General features: G+C 39.5%; 4 protein-coding genes across 4 annotated transcripts in view; 3 read left to right on the top strand and 1 right to left on the bottom strand.

Annotated features, from left to right (window-relative positions):
• The first annotated feature begins 1,667 nt into the window (after positions 1 to 1,667).
• Positions 1,668 to 2,959, top strand: LOC105836013 (protein JTB). The gene is made up of 3 exons (XM_012679757.3): positions 1,668 to 1,917; positions 2,254 to 2,487; positions 2,762 to 2,959. The coding sequence occupies exons 1-3, from the start codon at positions 1,862 to 1,864 to the stop codon at positions 2,922 to 2,924; spliced, it is 453 nt and encodes a 150-aa protein (XP_012535211.1). The 5' UTR covers positions 1,668 to 1,861; the 3' UTR covers positions 2,925 to 2,959.
• LOC105836012 (glutathione S-transferase C-terminal domain-containing protein homolog) lies at positions 2,959 to 4,760 on the top strand. The gene has a single exon (XM_012679755.3). It carries the CDS (start codon positions 2,986 to 2,988, stop codon positions 4,705 to 4,707), a length of 1,722 nt encoding a protein of 573 aa, XP_012535209.1. The 5' UTR covers positions 2,959 to 2,985; the 3' UTR covers positions 4,708 to 4,760.
• A 796-nt stretch (positions 4,761 to 5,556) lies between these two features.
• On the top strand, positions 5,557 to 10,959 carry LOC105836009 (U3 small nucleolar RNA-interacting protein 2). The gene is made up of 8 exons (XM_012679752.3): positions 5,557 to 5,722; positions 6,023 to 6,156; positions 6,224 to 6,318; positions 6,413 to 6,640; positions 6,757 to 6,869; positions 6,937 to 7,133; positions 7,476 to 7,819; positions 7,894 to 10,959. Exons 1-8 carry the CDS (start codon positions 5,669 to 5,671, stop codon positions 8,133 to 8,135), a joined length of 1,407 nt encoding a protein of 468 aa, XP_012535206.2. The 5' UTR covers positions 5,557 to 5,668; the 3' UTR covers positions 8,136 to 10,959.
• Positions 10,960 to 12,913: 1,954 nt separating this feature from the next.
• LOC105836011 overlaps positions 12,914 to 23,080 on the bottom strand; it is a 49,907-nt gene continuing 39,740 nt past the window's right edge. Inside the window, exons 2-5 of the mRNA XM_012679753.3 lie at positions 22,706 to 22,850; positions 21,292 to 21,592; positions 18,748 to 19,065; positions 12,914 to 17,057 (exon numbers count right to left, since the gene is read on the bottom strand). Of these exons, the coding sequence (XP_012535207.1) occupies positions 16,897 to 17,057; positions 18,748 to 19,065; positions 21,292 to 21,592; positions 22,706 to 22,850 (925 nt within the window). The 3' untranslated portion in view covers positions 12,914 to 16,896. The remainder of the gene's footprint in view (positions 17,058 to 18,747; positions 19,066 to 21,291; positions 21,593 to 22,705; positions 22,851 to 23,080) is intronic.

The raw sequence follows: 23,080 nt of genomic DNA on the forward strand, positions 1-23,080 counted from the left end.
TAACCGTTTCTCGGAATTCGTCGAGGAGACTGGCGCCTGAGTGTCGCCTCGCTTTTTTTTGACGACAAAAAAAACTTCGGACAAGCATCCCGGAGCCTCGACGATTTCCGAGAAGCGATTATTCGAAGCATCGAAGCGGAAGCCTCGCTTTTTTTCGATGACAGAAAAAACTGTGGACAAGCGTTTGCACTTAAAATCAAATAGGCCGAACGCGATTTCGCGGAAAAGGGAAGAGTCTCCTCGACAATTTCCGAGAAGCGATTACCCGAAGCATCGAGGTGGAAGCCTCGCTTTTTTTCGACGTCGGAAAAAGTTTCGGACAAGCGTTTGCACTTAAAATCAAATAGGCCGAATGCGATTTTCGAGGAATCCTATTCAATCACTATTTTCGTTCACATGAAAAAAAATTTACTTACAATTAGAACTTAAAACATTGCTCTAGTTTACACCGAGCACTTGGTACGCGTATCAAGTAGTGAATTTAAGCTGATCAGCCAATGATTAAACACATTCACTAGTTATTTACTATTTAATACGCGTACCAAGTGCTCGGTGTAAACTAGAGCATTGGTATGATGCGTGACGTCACGAAACGAAACCCGAATGTACATTGGCAATCCATGTATATTGCAAGCAAAGTAAAGTCCACATGGGTTAGCGACTTGGACGAGGTAGGCTGCGGGAGGGGGGGCCAAAGGCCTCCCTTGCACCCCCCGGTGTGTGTGTGTGTGTGTGTGTGTGTGTGTGTGTGTGTGTGTGTGTGTGTAAAACATTCTCTGCACCACATGGGTTTGTGACTTTCCATGCAAAAGATTAACAAGATCCTTATACATACTTTCACGCATTTTCATATGCATTTGTATCATAATATATTATATTGTTACTAGAAACCATATGTAAAAAGTAATCATAGAGCAACGCTAAGCAACAAAGGAGCAATCGTTTTATGTTGAATTTACTCGCAGGGGACAGCAGGAAATACGTTTGTTTAAGAAAACGAATGGTTTATTGCTAAAATATTAAAGAAAATTAATTATACGAGTGGAGCGATTGAATATCACTACAGAGCAAGCGAGGAGCAATCGTTCTATCAACAAAAGCAATAGAAAATGTCAATGTTATAAACAATAACGTTTGAATATTTCCGCCATCGGTTGCCGAGCGAAGCAGTTACGGTAGGCCGCCGATAGGTGGCGGCGGCGTCACTTGTGAAATTAATAATTTGTTAATTTTTCAATATAAATGCAATAAATCATGAAAATAATTATAGAGCAATGCGAAGCAATGAAGGAGCAATTGTTTTATGCTGTATTTAGTTGCACAAAGCTATTATAAATGTTTTTTATTATAAATAAAAAATTTTACCATTTTTTGTTAATATTTAAAAAAATATTGATTTTAAAAGGAAAGCAATTGTAGATTCTGATGGAGCAATGAAGGAGCAATCGTTTTATACTTTCCTTTTTTCCATACAGCTATTATAAATAGGTTTTTTATTAAAAATAAAAAATTTTACGTTTTTTGTTAATATTTCGAAAAGTATTAATTTGAAAAAAGGAGCAATTGTGGATTCTGATGGAGCAATGAAGGAGCAATCGTTTAAGTTTTTTTTTTTCTTAAATATGGACTTGCAGCGCCAACGTATTTCTGGTAGCTTAGATGCTATAGATGCATGTGCGCCGTTCTCCTTCCACATACGAGATACGAGGAACCGGAGGAACAAAGAGGAGGAAAGATGAAGAGTGCAAAGGGATCAGCTACAATTGTTTTAAACAATAAATTTATTATTTCTCCTGTGGAACCTAATAATCCCTTAACCTTGTTGGAGTAAAGTGTGGTAATTGAGAGTACAAAATTCAAAATGATTGAATCTTGCACGAAGAAGCGAATGTTGTTAGGTATTACATTCTTAGGAGGGTTAGTTTTTCATATATTCCGTATTAAATAACAGATTGATATTGACAAAAACTGTTTAATTCTGGAATGCTACATGGGAATTGTCACCCAAATGCTAGTTCAAATTTAGTGCAGTTTTAGTTATTAAATTTTGACAGCTTAAAATATCATTTGGTGAGTTTTTTTTACATTAAAATAGTGTCAGTTGAGCTAGTCTAACACTTTGCAACTTATTGTAGACAAAAATTCTTAATCGTGTAGACGTTAATTATGTAAGTAAAATATAAGTAGTGTTCTTGTATTAAACAGGGATTTGTTGACTCAACTTAATGTTTTGTATAATTGTATTCCTGACAGACTAACAGTTCTAGCGCTAATTATTGAGAGCCACTGGACGAACAGTTCAAGTAAGCTTTATGTCGACAATTACGAGAATAATTCATCCTGTATCTCTGGTGAGGAGTACGAGGTGATATCCGAGTGTCATCCATGCACGGCTTTTGAGATTGCTAGTGAAAGCATTGGTATTTGTGTTCATGCAAGGTACAAGGAAGTGCTGAAATGCAAGAGTGGTGAAACAATAACAAGAAGGTATAGTATACTGATAGGATTCTACATCTTGGCTCCAGAATTATGTTTAAAACATGTTTTGAACACTACATTGTTATATATAAATGATTGTTTTAAATACATATTAAATGTACTACAACAAATATGTCTTTAAAAAATGTGCCATTTAAAATGCTATTTAACACATGATAAAAACATCAAAAACATGTTTAAAACAAAATGATCTTAAAAAACATGTTTTTTTTATTAACTCTGTTTAACTTACATACATTATATTCTTATATATTTGTTATAGTTGCGACAAAGTAGCCTGGCTGGAGGAAAGAGCATTCTGGAAGTTTGAGGGCTTCATGTTTGGCACTGCAATCATCTCTTGCTTTGCCGTGTACTGGAGAGAAAATATATTAAGACAAAGAATAATCAGAAAAGTAGCAAAACAATTGCGAATTAGTGTATGAGTACCATCAAAAGCGTGTGAAAGAATTTTATATTTTTATCGCTTGTTTGAGAAGGCAACAAATGATGAGTGAGGTGTATTTAGTGATATATTCTATGGCGGATTTGTGTCTCGCTCCAATAGAAACAATAGTAACTCTGTTTACTATAAAATATTGCGAGTCTCCAATTAGCATCAAGTTAATACCGAGCGAGCGAGATTTAAAGGAACAAGCATACATGATAGATCTCACAAATTTTGTCTATGAGATTGTAAATGTAAATGAAAATGAAATACCTTACTACGCGAGCTTATGCGAATTACCGATTGTCACTGCTAACGACAGCTGCATGGCTGGTTTGTGTACAGTATTAAGACAGATTGTGAAAAGTGCTCCAAAATGTTTGTTGCACACTACCAAGTTACTAGGCTTTAAGGATTCTTGCCTGATTGCTTGCTCCGAGGCGAGCGTGTGGACGAAATTCTGCGAAGTCGATTTAATTTTAACTCTGAAGTCTTTTGACACGAAGGATTCGGAGAAATCTGTACTGCCTGTTAGTTTAGCTAGATTTGAGTGCCACATGTCTCAACCGGTTAAACTGCACAATTTGTACAAGTACACAATGTCCAAAAAGTTCGCCGCGCTTGATATAACTAAATGGGATAAGACAGCTCTGCCGGAGCACAAATACGTGGAAAATGTGTATATTACATTATCTGACATAATTATATTTGTGTGCATGCATATTTTATTGAATATGTTTCCGAGCCAAATGATATCAGAGCTGGTACCTCTGACTACTAAATGGTACAATGTAATGTTAGCAGATCAATTCATAACGCGATGCCTAAGCTGTTTACGTTCGTCAACGAGCCATATTTCAGACGTTCTTCAGTACACGCTTCCAGTTGTAGTAAACGAAAGCTTGTACAAGAAAGATACTAAACGATACAAACCGAGAAATCGCATTTTTACGAGGCAAGAGGACATAGAACATTCGTTGCAGTTGGTCGAAAGCATGAAGATCTTAATGCAACTTGATATGGAACCGTTTGGCGCGGAGGTAAATCTTGACTGGTCTAACATCCCTTTCGATGCCACACCAGCAGGCGGTTCATTGCCACTTGCGAGGCTGCAACAGAAGCAAGAGCAATTGCAGAATCTGTGCAAACCTGTTTTGAAATTGGCAAAGGCAGGAGACACTATTGTAGATTTCTGCTCAGGTGGAGGTCATTTGGGAATATTGATGGCATACTTGTTGCCTCGTTGCACGGTTATTCTGTTGGAAAACAAAGAGGAATCTTTGAATAGAGCCAAGGAAAGAGTACGAAAGCTGAAATTGACAAACGTTAAGTTTTGTCAGTGCAACTTAACTTATTTCAAGGGAGATTTCGACATCGGCACGTCGTTACACGCTTGTGGTTTGGCAACAGATCTGGTCATTCAGCGTTGCATTCGAAAGAATGCAATTTTCGTGAGTTGCCCTTGCTGTTATGGCGCGTTGCGGGATGGTCATGAAATAACGTATCCGCGGAGTAAGGCTTTCAAGGAACATGTCAATAATAAAGAATACTCATACTTAAGTCATGCAGCAGATCAAACGCATGACGAACGAAATATTAAGACTAAACAAGGTTATAGATGTATGACAATTATAGATACGGACAGGAAGTTGTTTGCTGAACAATGTGGCTACAAAGTCTATCTCGCTAAATTAAATCCAGAAACGTGTACACTTAAGAATCACTTGTTAGTTGGTATACCAAGAGACAAGTTAACACACGACAATTCATGTGACAATTGATTGTACTCGTTGAAGCTTTTACAAATAAATAGCATTCATATTGAGAACTTTAATTAATTATGCTATCAATTTCTTTATATCAATATTAATACATGAAAATTGGTTATTATATAGAGAGAAATCAGAAGTTAATTTATATATATTCTTCATATTTGATGCATGTAAGAAAAATATTAGAGCTGTGCGAATAATTCGAATTTAAATCTGTTTTCGAACGCTATTAAAAATATTTTATTATGTTTAAGTTAGCATGTAATGTAATTCAAGAAAATTGTATTTGAATTTAGTTTGTATTTAAATTAAAGAGATTCGATTGAATTTGGTTCGTGAATATTTCAGACTCAATTCAGTTTCAAATATGATATAAAAAATTCACTTCATTGACTCGGTTTGGTTTTAACAAATTTAATAAATGTTTCCTTACAAATTCATATATAATTAAAATAGAATGTTTAGAGAAATTTTACGATTATATTTTATGTGTGTATGTGGTGTGTATGTGTGTGTTGTTTCCTCGTATAATGATAAAGCATATATACATATATGTATATATAAAATTTGTATTATCCATTTCCTAATTGTATCTTTCTTGAAACATATTTGAAGTAAAAGAAAGGAACGCAGTTAATAATTTATACAAGAAGTAAATTTCTTGTATAAATTATTAACTGCGTTCCAAAAGCCCTTAACAAAAGACATTTTGTCCATAGGCTTGTTCTTTTTAGCTGCACTGCTACACCGGTGCAACAAGTTAAAGTAAGATAAATATATTTTTTCTCATTCTAACTTACTGCACCAGTGCAGCAGTGCATCGAAAAAGAACAGACCACATGTGGCCTACATAAGTCTTGCAAGATGGCTGTGAGATGGGCTTAAAGTGGATAACCTAGAACAACCGTTTGTGTGACACGTGGTTTAAAGAGAAGTTATTGATATACAATAATTATTTTCCGTTATTGTAATGTCTTTTTTTATAAGAAGTAGTCGACGGGGAGGTGGTGCGCCAAAGCGTAAAGTAAGCTTTTTAATTTATTGTATTCTCTTTTTAAAAGTGTTGCCTTCTCTTCTGCATAGAGGTTAAAATTTATTTCGTTAGAGTAGTAAGATTATTTTGTATTTCTTCTGATTCTTATTAAATAATCGCATGTTGCATCCGTTTGTTTAAAAAAATCACTACAAGAATCGTTACAAAATGACAAAATATTAATATTTTTGTAAATACTATTTAATATAACACATTCATAATTTATTTCTTGTGTATAATTTAATATATTGATGATTATTAACTTTGTAATTTATGATTTTATCATTTTAGCTCAACGGTCAATTCAATAAGACATCTACATCTCAATCTACATCAAAACAGTCAAAGAAATCAAAGAAGTCCAAATTTAATGACAATGAGAGTATTGCTAGTACAGATGAAGAATTTGCAGAAGAAAATTTAGGGTAACAATTATCAAGTACATTGAAAGAGTTTGATATTCCATGTATATTACAAGATTTTTACTTATAGAAATGCACAAAGTGAAACTGAAGAAGAGGAAGAGACTGCACAAGAGAAACGTTTGAGACTTGCAAAGAAATATCTTCAAGAAATTGAAGAAGAAGGTACAGTACTTAATGAAATATTTTTGTTATATTTATGTTATTTTGAAAAGAAAGAAGAAAGATAATTTTCCATAATGTATTTTTTGTGTTATAGAAAAAGATAGAGTAGAATTTGAAGAGGGTGCAGTCGCACGGAGATTGCGTGAGGAATACCTAGAGGAAAAGGGCCGATTAAGAAAAACTGTAGCAATAAATTACATTGGCCACAATGAGCTTGTAACATTGAGATGTAAAGAACATAAGTATTCTATTACTTGCATTTGTCTTTCTAGTGATGGCAGTGTATTATATTCAGGGTCTAAGGATGGTAGTTTAGTTAAATGTAAGTTTACAAATTTTGTACATTAATTTAACAAAGGTCTAAATAATATTTATATACATATCTAACAATAAAAATAATTTTATCTATTGTAAAATATAAGTTGGCAATTATTTTAGGGTCAATTAAAGAGAAGATCAAATTAAAAGCTATTAGAGGAAACAGAGGGAAGACAAAATCTGGAATGAAATCCATACGGTGTTTGGCAATTAGCACAGATGGAAAGTTCCTTGTGAGTTTAAATGAAATCTTTTTTTAACTTCTTTAAAAAAAAATGGTATAAATCTTTCTCATTGCAGGTAGTAGGGGATGGTGGATGTAAAGTGATCAAAGTGTTGTCTGGCGATACTCTTGATCATATAAAGGATCTGCAAGGTCATAGAGGTTTTGTATCTGGATTGGTATTTCGTAAAGATACTCACACGCTATACTCCACGTCCGAAGATAAAAGTGTGAAAGTTTGGAATCTAGACGATATGGCTTATGTTGAATCTTTGTACGTAACTTTGCGAACTCAACTTTTTTACTTTATAGTATTTTATTAGAGTAATTGCCAAAAATTTTTGTCTAATGACTTGAGTTTATATTACAAATTCATAAAATTCTTCCTATAATTAACTTTAGAGGGAACACGATATCGTAGACACTATCATAGATTAAAATCATAAATTAGAAATAGAATTAAGCATTTGTGTACATTGAATTTTTATTTGTAAAGATTCTTTATATAATACAGTAAAATTATTCATTGGCTAAATTTTTTTGTAGCTATATATATTGTAGCTAAATTTACTTATTTTTCTTCAAATTACTTTTAATAGTGTTATTTTTCTCATAGATTCGGGCATCAGAGTGCTATTACGTCTATTGATGCGCTTTCGCGAGAGCGCGCTATCACGAGCGGTGGTTATGACGGGACTATTAGAATATGGAAAATAGTTGAAGAATCGCAGTTAATATTTAACGCGCACAGCGTCGGCAATAGCATTGACGCGGTTAAACTCATCAACGAAGAGAATTTTTTCAGCGGTGGGGACGACGGACAACTTTGCCTCTGGGGGTGTTTGAAGAAGAAGCCGTTATGTTCGATACCGGAGGCGCACGGAAAGGACGAAACTAATGGTCAACCGATGTGGATTTCCAGCATCGCTACACTATTGAATACAGATTTAGTAGCGTCAGGTTCATATCTTGTATTTTTGTATCAGTCTTTTTTTACTATTAACTAATTAACTAATTAATTATGGTTTTTCTAGGATCGCGAAATGGTACGATCAAATTGTGGCAGTGCGGTGAGAATTTTAGATCTTTAAATCCGTTATTTGAAGTTAAATTGGTGGGTTTCATAAACGCACTCGCGTTTACTTCCGATGGAAATCATCTTATCGCTGGTGTAGGTACTGAACATAGAAGTGGTGGTTGGTGGCGAATACCCGAAGCGAGAAATGCTGTTGTTATTATACCTCTAGTGCAAAAACAAAAGACAAATAAATTTTAGATCAATTTATATAGATTTACGTTTGCGTACAGATAAATTTATATTTTTGTATAAATCATAGGTTTACTTACCTATCTTTTTTTAGTTATATTTATAAAATAAAAATATCCTTAATATAAGGAATAATATTTTAATTTCATAGAAATATTTATAGCACAATCGTATGAAATCTTTTAAGATAAGAATGATTGTTACCTTTATAATCTTGAAGTCGTGGATGAAGTTCATACATTCAGCGACGATGGTTTTGATGTGAATGAAATGAAAGAAATATTGGTCCACAGTACAAGTATTTATTCTGTACAAAAGTTGAGTTATAAAATATTATGTCCCTATTTTAGGTCTTGTTTTAGTCTTGTATACCATGCCGTCTTGAGTACATTCGTATAATAACAATATCGCCGCATGGAACGCTCGCGCTCGTTCGGAACAATTCTCCGTCCGGGCAATTTTCTTCGCTTTATCCTATTCCGACTCGACGGCTCGACCTGCGTGACAAATAACGTTCTTTGCGAAATAATCCCGATTTTCCACGTCCGGAACGATCACGCGAGCGTTCCGCTCGCGCGCGAATCTTGGACTCACCGTGTACATATAAACCAAACCGACTTTAATCCGCATATTTATTCGAGTCAACAAACAGTAGTACAGCGAGTGTACGCTACTTCTTGTGCATTCTTGCGATAAGTTTTCAAACGAGTGCGATATATAGGCCATCCTTAATTGGGGGCACATCACCCTTCCGTCATGTCGTTTTTCTCCCTTTTTTTCACTGAAGCTGCTTTGCGTTCTGTTTCTTTCTTTTTCCAGGCTGAGAGGGTGCTGTTCGGGTTTTTTAAGGGTTCTCAAGCGACATCGTCTTCCGCAAAAATACGCTCGATTAAATCTCTCCCTGTTTCTCTCCAGGCCGGCATTAATTTCCGCGAGATGGATCTTGTGTTTACTTCTTTTTTTTCCCCACACACATTTGGTTCTCTTTTAATTATTTGTTAAAAATTTCTTAAATTCCGTTGCTGTCTCATTTAATTGTTCAGCGCGGTTAATACGCGTGTAAATTGATGCGTTCTCCGCGACAGAGGAACAACGCTTCTTTTTTTCTCTCTTCTCTTTGTTCTCTCGCGCTGATTGCCAGTCTTTCCCTCGTAAATTCTCTCGCCTTGGAAACCAGCCAGATTTATCAAAGTATCAAAGAGTCGCCTTTAATCTAAGATCTAATAATAAGTGAGCCTCGCGTTTGACAAAACCGTCCGAATGCGATGACGCTCTTTCCTCTGCGCGGAGCGGAGTTGGGCGAGCGCGTTATTCCTTGGTCAATATAAATCACTTAGTTTTCGACATATTCCTGTATTTCGCAACAAAATGTACTGTATTTTTTTTTTTCTAATAGACATCCGCGAATTTCTTTATTGCACAGCAGTCAAGAGTGATTGTTTTATTGCTATCGATAATATTAATCTACAATCCCAACTCCGCTCGTTACACATTGTCTGCTTTTCAATTTTCTCCCGTTTCGTCGAAACGGAAAAGTAACAATGATCACGGAAAGAGATGCGTCTTTTTGTGTGTATGTGTGGTATGCAATTGACGCTCGTTGCACATTAGATATGGATCGGTGTTACATTTCCGAGAGGATGTTACATCGAAATTCCGTCGTTTATGAAATTGTCATATGCGCGTTGTAACATAATTCCTCAAGCTTAATGCGACTGAATCTCCGTCGGATATGCAACGCAGGAAGGAATAAACTATTATGTGTTAGAAACACACGCATTATTCTTTCACCGCGACTACCTTATTTCTCGCTTACTTTGTACGATTTTTTACACAATAGTCTGAGAAACTTTACATATAGAAACACATTTGATACGATAGTGCGATTACGTTCGATTGATGGCAGTAGTTACACTATCACGAATAAAGCGGGTCTTGCGTTACCTTTATCGTGCATTCGTATAAAGAAAAATAGAAGGAGAAAGCAGCTTGCGTGCTCGGAGAATATCGATGGTCAATTATTTCTACAGTATTAAAGCGAACTTAAAATTATCAATAGCGACATATCGCATCGCGCTTTTCAGTTTATCAACAGCTATAAGCCTCGGATGTGAAAAATATTATGTAGTCCTCGGCGGAAACGAGTCGTTTATTACAGAAAAATTCGTTGTTTACCAAACGCGATGGTAGTATCTGTCGAATCGTTGAAATGTATGTCTTTTTTTCATCCTTCGTATGTGACTGAAAATGATAGGTCTTTTAATCTGGATTGCTTCTGGTTTCATCTGACTTTTTTCTAGCAACGCATTAAATATTAAATCGGAAATTGACGGTGATTGTTCAATGTGGCAGTTTATTTCGGAAAGAATTGCTTTTCGAATGGGGTCAGTTGGTTTGCTCGATTATACTTCACGCAATACATATGTACGAATGAAAAATATACTATATTTATACTATCAAAACAATTATTAACGAGCTTCTTTTATGATGATTAGTGTTCTCTATTTAGTTATAAATTTAGTAACAATAGCAATAATATTAAATTGATTCGAAACATTTCTTTCAGATAAAAATTCTTAGGCCTCTTTTCATGACGTGACGTATAATGATTAGGTTTGAACAGTTAATCAAAATAGGCAGAATGCGTGAATGTAATAAAATTTAGAAACTGCATATTTTAGATCGACAAAGCTTTCCGCGTTTCCGATATCGATATGTGTAATTATTAACATCTTCGAATATAAATCATGCAAAAAATTATTTTTATGATGTTACATCTTGTTTAAAAAAAATTGCTTTTTTATTGCAGTAATAAACGATTAAAATAGAAGAACAGACTAGAATTGCTTTAGTTGTCAAATACTATCACTTGCTCGCGATTTATAAACGTAGTGGAATAGATCGCGCATATCTCGTGCATCTCTTTTGTACTAACAGCAGGATCGTAAGATAGGACGGTCCGCTTTCTAGCTTCAACACACAATTCGCTGTGAATAATTTACGAGAATAATTTAACGGAGAGCGAAGTGCAACCGGCACCTATTAAATTGAAAGATAAATATTGCGTTAAGAAACGCTTTCCCTTTTTTTTCGAAGCTAATGCAATTCTGATTTATGGCGTTCAACAAATACCTGGGAAATATTAAAAACGAAGTCGGGATGTTTAACTGCGAGAAATCGACGCGATTTCGCAGATCATCCCTTTCGGACCATCTTGCGACCTCGCTCTCCGACTCTGTCGAGCAAACAGGGATGGTTTCGCGCAGGATGTTTCGAAACGAAATACGATGCAGCTTAGTTTCCTCCGACCCGACGCACGATATCTTTCCATTTCTTCTTTCCTTCACTTTTTAAATTACTTTCGTTTGCCATCGATATATACTTCGCTATATATATCGACATACATATAGAATATACCTACATAAATTGTGTAACACCGACGAGCCTACGCTCCCCTCGCATAGGATCACGTACATCCTCTTGCTCACCTCTTCTCCCCCCCCCCCTCCCTGATTTCTTTTCACCCTTAAGCATCCACGTTGCGCTTATATAAAGTATTTTTTTTTAGATATACCGTGTGCTTTATCCTTATCTTCTCGTGCTCTTGATCATCTTTCGCTTTGTCCTATCCTCCTCTTTTCCCCGTGTATCATGCGTATGTGATCCTCTCGCGCAGCTTCCGCGACCGGCTCCATGTCTTGCGTCCGCCTGTTCTGTTTACCCTTTACAAAAATTCATCCTCTCCCCCGTCCTTTTTTTTTCTTCATGCGCTGTGCTCTATCTCTTTTTCGATTGATTATGACAATTTTCCTGTTTTCTTTCTTTCCTTTGCAACCGGCGGTTGCTCGTTTAAATACTATTTCGCTATAGTGGACTACCGTTATGAACGCTACGCTACTTTGTATTGTATTCTGTAATGCTTCGTAATGAACGACTGGTACTGAATGTGCATACTGGTGAACACACGCAATCTATAAGTTCCCGTTCCAAGGATACCATACGCGGCGGCGTGCGCTCGTTAACGAGCCCTGCTCGTAGACACCGAGATTTTTAATTAATAATATCGCGCGGACGTTGCGTTTCATTAATCATGGAACACGCCGTGTCGCGCTCGACAAAATAATAGTCCGCGTGCGAGAAACAGTGTCGCAAAAACGGATGGTCACTATTAAAAACGCGCCGGACAGCCTTGATCAGATTCGAAGCAAAATTAATGGGATCTACGGATCGAAGTATCGAGATCGACGTCTCCCTCGAAGAGGAAGCTAAATGAAATATTATTTTGTCTGCTGCTTTTTCACGTTTTTTCAGCGCCTTTTCTTTTTTTTTTTACATTATTTTCCCCTTGATTAGTCATGCACGGAGTATTAATCAAAATTTTTTGACTTCTTGTGTGACGATAACTCGAGCGACGAGTCTGTCGCGTTTCATGATAGAGCTGTGCCGCGTATGCTAGCCGTGATGTCGAGAGTGTATGTTGGGTCCTGTACGCTCCGGTTACAAAATAATATACGCAACGTGAGAAATCACGATCTGACTAAGTGTCGCTCCGCCCTCTGAGCTTGCTTTTCTTGTTTAATTAGTACTTCGCGTACTCCGGTTAAACGGATAGTGGTAATCGTGTAGTTTACAATTAACCGCTCTGCGTCCTCTCTGTCCTCGTTAAAAATCTTAGACATCAACATACATTCACATTTTTTTTCTTATTTTTATAATAAACCGTTATTAGAAACCTATCTCATATTCGCTATGCACTTTAATATAAATTTCATCGTGTTTACCGTTTATTCAATCGTTAATTTGTTTATTTACAGCGTGTCTATTTCGAAATTCGCTTTATCCTCCGTTTCACTCGTTAAGTAATTAATTAATTCATTACATATCGCGCGGCCGTGCTTGTCAGCGCGGCGGATATTTTACCCTCGATCTCGAGAAGAGAGGAACAAGTCTTCCCTTTTTTTTTTCTTCTTTTGATGCGTGAGAACGCGCGCGGCGTACCTCCCTCGTCCCGCGAGAAAGAGAGCGGGAGAGACATCCACGCGCGAGCCTCCTCGTATCCTTTCTTGTTCTCTTGCACACGCACACGAGTGGATGATTACGTAAGTGAAGTGGCATTACCGAATGTAATAGCAGACGGGAACTCAGACCTTCTCGGGATGGACGTGAAGCGTATCCTGTCATCTTTTTTTCCCTTTCTTTTTCTTTAAATCCTACCTCGGACGTTTATTTACACGCGTTTAAAATCTCGCATCGACAGGTCGCGCGGACCGAAATATAGATCTGACTCGTTAATACAGGCGACGTCGAATCCTCGCGCATGTTACATCTATTTACATACAAGTTTCTGAACAAACAAACCCACCGCAGAGATGCGTTTCTCTCTATCTGCTGTTAAAAAAATACTTTTTTCTCTTCTTCCGTCGGGGCAGCAGGACGCCTCACGTCTCGCAGTCTGCGGCACGGGTCCGTGGGTGTATACAACGGTGCGGACGTGTGATGGATGGATGGATGAATGATGGAAACGAAAAAAAGGGGAGAAATAAAATTTAAAAAAAAAGGAATGAGTTTTGCAGTGAGCGACTTTGTCTATTTTCTATATCGAATAATTCGAGTCTATATTATTGTTATAACGTATTTCACTTATATCGTCCGCGCGAATGAGTACCCAGCGTGGATCCATGTTATCCTTTCGCCTTTTCGCGTGCGAACGATCGATCGAGCGGCGCTATTCTTGTTCGTATCTTTCGCCGTCTCTTAAAAGTAAATTAAACTCGCGATCGATTGTCTCGTAACACGATTCCCAACAATGCAACGAGCGAGCACGTTCGTTCGCAAAGTAAAATCCGAGTTCATACATAAAAAATGTTACGTGCAAATCAACGATCCTGATTGAAAGATACTGAAAAATATCCTTAGTATCCATCAGTAACACTTAATATCTGAAGGGTCGAATTGAGGTGCAACAATTGGCATATCTATTATTAATAATAGATTAATATTAATAATAATAAATGATTGTGACTATAACAATTGCATCAATACATTTCAACCAGGGAGATCGAGAATATAATGAATGTACATAATATAAATAAATCATTAGTCTGACAAATTCCAAATGCAATAATTGTCTGCGAATACATCTTGCTTAGTGTCGCTTATCCAAACGTGACATGTGAGTTTCAAATTGACGATCGCGAACCATGAATTGGAATCATAAACGATTGACGTCGACCAGCTCGTTCGTTGCTAATTGCTGTTACAGCAACAAAACAAAAGTGAAAAATACAGACCAATGATGGATAGCGCGTGACGTTCAGGCTTACAATATCACTGCCGAAGCTTTTGTGTATTTGCAAACGTATTGCTTGCAGTTCTCGATTGATCGCGGTTTTATTCGCAACTATCGCAATCGTGAGAACTACGAATGAACTTCCGAAAGCGAATCGGTCCGTGTTAAGTAATCATCAACGTGTCAAGAATTATCATTTCGCTATTTAAGAATTTGAATAAAGATCTTTTTTTTTCTCACACGCATGTTATACAGACAATGATGCATCCTCTCGTCTCGCTATGGTACTCATATTCTCGCGTATAAATTCGTATTTACAATAATTCGTTAGTGCAGTCGCGCTCTCGCAATTGTATTTTTTTGTGGACACGAACGAAAAATTACTCACTGCTTCGTCTTTCGTCCTTTGCGTGCCACGGCTACGCATGCACGCGTAGGCGTCACGCGAAAGGTGATTCCACGAGTGTGTATGCATGAAACGTGTACACGCGCAAGTCTTTTTCCCTGGTAATGTGTGAATAATAAATAGAATAATAAAAAAAGGGGGAAACGTAGAAAAAGACTGATATAAATCAGAAACATGATCGAACTGATTAAACATAATATATAGTTGTGAATAGAAACATGATTTGTGTACGATAATCTGAACGAAATCAAGAACAAGGGAAACAACAAACGACGGGATGGGAATAGGGAATTGGCTCCGGGGGCTCGTTCGTGCCGCGATTACCGCTTCACCCCCGGCGCCGGCAGTACGTTAATTTGTTCGCTATTAAATTTGATATTTCACTAGCAAATATAGAATATCGAGTGTTGAATATTCGTAATGATAGCGGATAATAAATATGATACAGATCTATAGATAGAAGTCTCAGTATGGTACAGCTATTATACAAATCTGTCTTTTACTTGATTCGCGACTCAGTCTCTCTCTCGCACAATATTTCCTATATTCGCTCGCTCGCACGTTTTTTCTATACTACTTTCCTTTACCAAACGGCCAACGACACTATATGCTATCCTTGACTCGTGACAACGATGCAATTAAACCTGTCGTAGTGGCAGAAATTCGCATAAGTTCATGGCTCCGTGTCGATTTGTTCGATGAGCACGGTACTCACGGTCATAATCGCATAATGCACGTACGCGCTCACACTTTCTCTCCGATTCATGCTTTCTCTTTCTTTCTCATTTCATATTATAAGATTTATCTAGAAATACGGCACTCTTTCTTAAATCTCTCCGGCCCTCCTTGTTGCCGTCGGCACACAAGGCGACCACAAGAGCCACTTGTACATATTCATTAGGAATTTATTTACACGCGTGCTAATTATCCTACTCGCGATCTCGCATACGAACTCGAATGATCCTTCGTCCTCGGCGTCCTGCAATTGGCCGGGTGGCCGCGGCGGTCGGCTCACGCGAGAGACACGATTAATCCCAGACGATCCCTTCTGACTCTTCTGATCCTTCGTCCAGTACAGGTCGTCCGATCATCGAGGAACTACGGTCACGTCGACGACCTCGAGAGTTCAAGTGTCTCTACGAGATACTTGGAAGCCGCTCGGCGATAAGGATCGCGATCGTTTACTCCCGAATTGTCATCTTAGCCGCGAACCGAAAGCATTTAAGGATTTTCAGGTACTCTTTTTCTCGAGGCACGGCGCGCTCAGGACAAACTATTTCTCCTTGCCGGCCCCGAGCGAGGACCCCTTAACGAAGGATCGTTCGTCGTCGATGGCCGAGCCAACGCAGCATTCTCCCTTGAATTAAAGATTCGCTCGAATCAATCATGATTGCGATTTGACGTTATTCGCGTACATAGCCTTGGCTACTAATATATAATAGACATTCTTCTTTCGCGTACATTTCTCGCTCTCGGTCGAGGATACTTAGCACGCTGCCACGACTCCCTACTCACATTTCTCTCTTTCTCTCATATTCGAATAAATACCTACAGTTAGCGTAATGATAAGAAGGACAACCAATACGACTACCATTTATAGTAGTGATAATAGTGGGCGTGTACTATAAGTAGTGTCTAGTAGTAGCGCTTCTCCTTTTCGTCTTTTCTTTTCCGCTTTCTCTTCTACTTCCCGCTCTACCTTCGGCTTCCTCGTCTCTTTGTTCTACGGTATTCCACCCTAGAACTCCGCTAGTTTCTTAATTGTAGTTAATATGGCGTTGCCGCTCGTGTGTCGTGCGTGTCTTCTCTCTCGACGTGTCTCTTCTTGTCTCGTTCATCTTCATCTTTTTTCTTTCTGTCTCGTTCCTTCCGTTTTTCTTCTCTTCTCTGTTATCTCTCGAGTCGGCGCGACCATGGATCGTGCGTGTCTCACTACGATCGAGGGACGGCCGAGATACGCGCGTATATGTTTCGCGCGCCTCTCAAGAAATCAATTAAACGTAGGATAATCACAGAAGAAGGGGTTTCGACGCATGGGATATACGACGTTCTCGTACATGGCCGGTGTTGTCGCTTCACCGCAGCAGTTGCTGCAGTAACGCGCTCATCAACAGGCTGCACGTCGCCAGGATCAGGCTCTGCGCGTACCGAGCTTGCGTGCGCGCGTACGAGCTTGCGCCGTTGTACGTCAGCTCCTCGTTCTTTACCACCTCGTTCGGATGATCCGAATACTCCTCTGTAAAACGCAAAAGTAAAGAAATTTCATTAGTCACCGATATGTCATGATGAGCGATGATAGAATATTAGAAAATACAAGTTTTTCATAAGTGTTCAAACTAAAGACTCTACAATCAGAATCTGGTAATGAAACAATTTTGTCCTGCGAGAGAGAAGATAATATTATCTTTTTTCATTCTTTTTCTTTATTTTGTTTCTTTCTTTATCGTTTTTTTCTCTCTTGGGAAAACTTAAGAAGCAAAGTGATCAAAACTGACTCTTATGACCAGATCTTGATTGTTGGGCCTCTATTTCAAATAATATTCGAGACAATTCTAAGTACGAAGAATTTGAAAAATTTTTGAAAAATAAAAGATGAAATATAAAATTATATAAGCCATACCTTTCATTCTTCTCCTGTCATACCTCTTTCTTTTTTAAACAAATTTCATTGATCAAATTGATCAAGTTTTTAAATAGACTACAATAAAAAATTGTTCAACTTTTTTTACATGTATGTTTCAATCTACAATAGAGAATGTGAATACGATGTGAATGGGATGTGCCGCCGCGAGGATATCCTTGAATAGATGTTCAGGCCGCATCTCAAATTTTAATGGTTATTACCTTGTGCGGAACCGTGTGCGAGAGGGAAACGAAATCCCAGGCAATTTCGTGTCGACACCTTGGGAGAGAACGTGTATCCCCTATCGTGCCGCGTCTCTCGGAAACACGGCACCGTTAATGGGTGAGAGCGGCTATCCGCGCACGGCTTATCAGTGAAATGCAAATGCGCGCGCGTATGCGGCGCATTTAGAAGTCAAATTATATCGTAGACGTGAACGACGCGAAGAAGAAGGGCGTGTGCGGTGCCGGGATCGACAGATGGCTTTCGTTCGGTTTTCATCCGATCGGATCTGGACACTCGCGGCTCGCCGACCTTTCCACCTGGCGTAGAATTGCAAGAGGCGCGCGCGTATTTACGGCGCGCATTTGCAACTAAATGCGCCGATTCGGCCCTTATCTTGCGACGTCAAATAAACATGTAAAATCTATCTCTCTTTATTTCAAGAAGTAATTTGTGATTAAACAGAAATAAAGAAACTCCTTTCGCGTCCAGCCGTGAATTGAAGAACTAATGAGTTAGAAGAAGCACGGAAAATGAGATAACTCGGAGGAATACAATTTGCAAGCGGTAATAACTGGCGACGATCATCGTTATTATTTCTACTATAATTTACTCTAAATATGCTGCAGATAGGCTGGAATTATATAGATAATAGAAGATACAAGGCCGTTCCCCCATCATAGAGTAGAGCTCAAGAAAGAAACTCATTGAAAGAAACTCAACTGATACGACGTCAATTGCCAATGCGTCGACTGTCAATTAACGTCGATTTACAACGATCATCAATAATTACACGCGGTGTGATTTAATTACGTCAAGTATCTCTCGATAGAGCAAAAAATCGATGGCGACGGTTTAATCCGACTTTCACGAACTGCCCGATAACTCTACCCATCTCCGGACCGGTACATCAGTATGAGCCGATACCAAGTGACTCGGATCAAATACGAGGCACAAGAAAAGAAGCCGCCGCACGAGGAAGCGCTTTGAAACGAGATTCTGTCGGACAGATGAGACAGACGGAGCGCAGACAGATAGATAGACAGACGGCAGCGTGCAACGGTGACGACGTGATACGTACTGTTCTTCTTCTTCTGACCGGTCGAGGTCTTGGGCGGCGTGATCGAGGACGGCGGTCCATTGTGATTCGGCGACTGCGGCTGATGCGGATGCACGGGGTAGATGGCCGGCGGGGGCACATGAGGCAGGGTCGGCGCCGCTGTGCCCGTCTGATGATGCTCGTGATGATGATGAATGCTGCCCCCTGGGTAGAATCGATCTCCGCCCCTGTAGACGATCGGCGGCGGCGGCTGGGGCGGCAGGCCGGCGGCAGAGCCGCCCAAAACCGCGGTGCTCGTCGAGCTGCTGCTGGGCACGGTGCTGCTGGTCACGACTACGGCTGGAAAATGGACAGCACGGTATTAGATGTACAACTTGATCGTGAGTTGGAGAACGCAGATATCGAGGAACAATTAGCGATAGTTAAGAACACGAGTTGGTTTCTCTATGCGACTTAGTAGACTGAAAGGAGATTTCGTATCGTTGAAATGGTTGCTTCAAGCATGACGTTTGAAAATTTTATTGCCGAGAACATCTTGCAATGCTAGAACGGATTGGTTCTCCAATGATCAATACTCTTTCAGTGCGATTGTGTGAGTACTCTCAGGAGGGATTTACATGCATGTACGTTGACTGTAAAAAATATCCTTCAAGAAAAGTATTTTAAGAAAGTATTTAACAATATTGCAAAAGTTTTAATATATTAAATAACTATCTGCTTCGTGTATTTTCTCTTCACGTATGTCACAAGTTCTTTATTCTCTAAATTGGAATTGATGAAAACTTACTGATCTCAATGCTGTACTTATAATTATTTTATTAGTGATATATGAACTATCTTTCATAATACACTGATTTCAATTTAAAGAATATCAAATATATATTTAAGGATAAAAAATCGCATTTTTTATTTGTCTATCCAATAAACATCTTGCGATGAAAAAAGAGCGAAATTTTTTTTAAGATACAAAAACAAACACACTGTTAAAAAATTACGAAAATATAAAATATCCGTAAATCGGTTTCAAATATAAAGAAGTACAGATAAGTTGCAGAAATTACGGTTAAATGTAGCCAGAGAGGCAACCTTTATCATCTTCACACTTTCCCATCGCGAAGGCCCACCGATAGTCGGCTCGCGTTATTCCGAGCGCAACTTGGCGCTGTACCTGCTAACCCCTCGGAAATAAAACTCGCGGGGCCGAGGTGGTACGCGCGCACCCCCCGGCGATATAATTGTGTGGAAGTAGCCGCGCGCGAACTCTCGACGTCTACCGTGAACGCGAGGTCGGGTCTCGCCGTGGAATCTTCAATGCTCGAGACGCCGAACAGGAGAGAGAAAAAGAGAGAGAAAGAAAGAGAAAGAGTTCAGAGTTCCCGGCCGGCAAAATAGCTGGTCATTATGGCGCATGAATCGTCTCTGCCGGGGCGGAGGTGGCAGGAAGAGAAAAGGGAGATCAGGAGAGAAGGGGGGGAAGGTAAGAGGGGGCCGAAGGAGCAGGAGGATACTTCGAGGATGCTTCGGAACGAATTGGGGAGAGAATAGCGGGGCGAAATGAAATGGTAGAATTTATTGTGCCTCGGGACACAGAATTGGTCCCCCTCCGGCCGCAACAAATGACGCACAGTGAGGATTATAATCGATAGGGATTATTTAAGAGAGAGATGGCGGGACGCGAACGACAGGAAGGGAGAGACAGGGGGAGGGAGGAGGCGCGAGGTGAACAGGAGGAAGGACGAAGAGGAAATGAACTCGAAAGGATGGCAAACAAACGAACGAACGAACGAACGAACGAACGAACGAACGAACGAACGAACGAACGAACGAACGAACGAACGAACGAACGAACGAACGAACGAACGAACGAACGAACACCACCGCCTGTTATGGTAGCCGTTCCTCTCACGTAACTGATTACGGGATAATGAATTTATGGACCATTTCTGTTTCGTGCCCCCGATCTCTCCTTCCCACCCCTCTTCAAGTTTTTTTCCCGAAGCGCGCGTCTTCGACGGAGGCCGCTGCGCGCGGAACGAGAAAGCGTGAAGAGTTAAGAGCGTGATTTACACGCGGAATGAAAAGGCGGTGTCCCTCGTGCAAACGACGCCTGTAATTTTAGATTATGATAATTGAGAAATTAGAATATAATTGGCGCGCGGACTGTGCCTTCCATGGGAAGAGGAGCATGCGTTTCGGGTACCGTTTCGCGGGCGGTGCGCGATGCGATGCAAATGAGAAAGAGCACGCGAGTGAACTCGCACAGCGAATCGTCACGCGAATTGTTCGCAGAGGAAGATAAGTTTTGGCCCTCCCCTTCCTCTTTCCTTTCGAATCTTGGAGAACAAAGGAAATCCATCGTTATTCGATTCCACGGCTTCTGTCTCGGGATCAAGTGCTCTTTCGTATTTCTGGTGCTTAAAAGCGTTTCATAAATGAAAAAGAATTCCCTTTCAATTAAAATTGGAGCGGTTTTCCCTTCCGCTCGTATAAATTATCGCGGCTGTTTATGCTTTTGTTTAAATTTTCGTTCGACGCGTTTACGACGCGACTGTCCTGAATACTTACAGTTGTTGCGCGATGTCGCCGACGAGGAGGTCTCGGCCTCATTGCCGCAGCAGACCTTGAAGACGACCTTCATGTTGTGGCTGGTGCACCGTCCGCCGATGCGCCTGTGAAGGTCATCCTTGGATGAGGTGCTGATGAAGTAGTAATCGTGGCCCGGGAGGAACTCGAGGCCCCCGGGTTGCGGCGTGAACGGCCTGAACGTGATGGTGAAATACATTGTTTTGCGCGGCTTGTCGCACACCGCTATTACCCGCGGACTCGGGTTCGTTATCCGACATGTCTCGTACTCCTCCTTGGACACCTGCAAAACGTCCAAGATGAGAAATCCTACGGTCAGTCGCGACGGTATAATCGATCGGCGACGCGGGACGACACGCGAATCGGCGACACCGATCGCTGATTGACTACTGTGAAAGGTGCCATCTTAGCGTTTCCCCCCCAGAACATCGATTCCCGTGCTTTTCTGTAGAAGAGGACTTCATTGTCGGGGCTAATCGTCGTCGTCGTGTAGGAAGAACCGGGTAGACAATGAGACGGCCGATGACGGAGAGCGAAGGGATAGTCAAGTGGATCGAAACGATTAGGTCGCCGACGACGCAGGAATGGTCTTCGGGAGGTTTTGCTTTGCTCGAAAGGGTGACGCCACCGGAATGTTTGATGGCCACGTCCGTGAAAGCGTCCGAGAATCTGCAGCGATATCCGGAATTGGTTATCGGGTGAACGTCGAAGGTTGTGTAAAAACGTATCAACGCGATGGTAGATTTTCGTCTTGGCGTCGACAACAGTTTTTTTTTTATCAGAAAATTTCCGAGTCGAAGAAGAGAATTTGCAGAAAAATATTTCAGAGAATAAAAAATTCAGAAGAGATCTCTGTGGCAAATAAAGACAAACATGCTTGGAGGAAAATAGAAACTAAACGACAAAATAATTAAATAAAAAATTAATGATATATATAATTAAGAAATGGAATAAATCTTTATATTCTCTTCACCCAGAGATGAGACCGCGTATCTCGACCCGAGATTAAAATAGAGAAGGAGGTCGTGAGATTGCCAAAAGTGCTTGTAGATACGTCTAGAATTTCTTTCGGTTTATCGGTAAATCTATATTTCAGTAGCACACGGTACTCTTGCTGGAGGGCGGATGTCGTTTTGGGGATATAATGGAAGCGGGTTAAAGAACCAGTTTCAAGTAGCAGCAGCTGTCTAAACATTGGCAGACTCCGATCGACAATTTTTTATGCCCAATACGACTGGTATGCCCAATGCAAACACACACAGACACATATGCACATCACACATTATAGTCTTGAATTCGTTATCTAATAAATGAAAGAGGAAAATGCAAATTGAAGGGGAAGGTTACATTAACTCGGCTATTAATATTGAGATAAATATTACAATAGTTAACTTACGTTGTAGATGATGTACTTCTCAGCATCGTCATCGACGTACGAGTCCGGAGGATACACGGGACATATTATATTGACTTGATCGTACTCGAACATTGCGTTGTTTTTGTTCACGTCAATTATATGATCTGTGTTGTCTATTCGAAATCTGTAACATAAAAAAAACAGATGGATTAATTAACAGAGATTTAACAAGAGTCTTAATTGAAAGTATGATTCCTAATCATCTTATGCAACGCAACATAAATTCATTTTATTCCAACACTAATGATAACGCAAGAATATCACAATATTATTTATTCTACACATTTCTACATATTTCTAAAATTGCATTGTTATTGGAAAAATGCGATGTTTGGAAACCACACATCAAAATCT

This window comes from Monomorium pharaonis, chromosome 10 (assembly GCF_013373865.1).
Source record: "Monomorium pharaonis isolate MP-MQ-018 chromosome 10, ASM1337386v2, whole genome shotgun sequence".
Classification (NCBI taxonomy): domain Eukaryota; kingdom Metazoa; phylum Arthropoda; class Insecta; order Hymenoptera; family Formicidae; genus Monomorium; species Monomorium pharaonis.

Bases quoted from the DNA above. Each gene is read 5' to 3' on its own strand.
- LOC105836013 (XM_012679757.3), top strand. From the start codon at position 1,862: ATGATTGAATCTTGCACGAAGAAGCGAATGTTGTTAGGTATTACATTC. The intron at 1,918-2,253 runs GTTAGTTTTTCA...TATTCCTGACAG, and splicing joins GGTATTACATTCTTAGGAGG to ACTAACAGTTCTAGCGCTAA. The intron at 2,488-2,761 runs GTATAGTATACT...TATTTGTTATAG, and splicing joins GGTGAAACAATAACAAGAAG to TTGCGACAAAGTAGCCTGGC.
- LOC105836012 (XM_012679755.3), top strand. From the start codon at position 2,986: ATGATGAGTGAGGTGTATTTAGTGATATATTCTATGGCGGATTTGTGT.
- LOC105836009 (XM_012679752.3), top strand. From the start codon at position 5,669: ATGTCTTTTTTTATAAGAAGTAGTCGACGGGGAGGTGGTGCGCCAAAG. The intron at 6,157-6,223 runs GTAACAATTATC...TTTTACTTATAG, and splicing joins TTTGCAGAAGAAAATTTAGG to AAATGCACAAAGTGAAACTG. The intron at 7,820-7,893 runs GTTCATATCTTG...TGGTTTTTCTAG, and splicing joins TACAGATTTAGTAGCGTCAG to GATCGCGAAATGGTACGATC.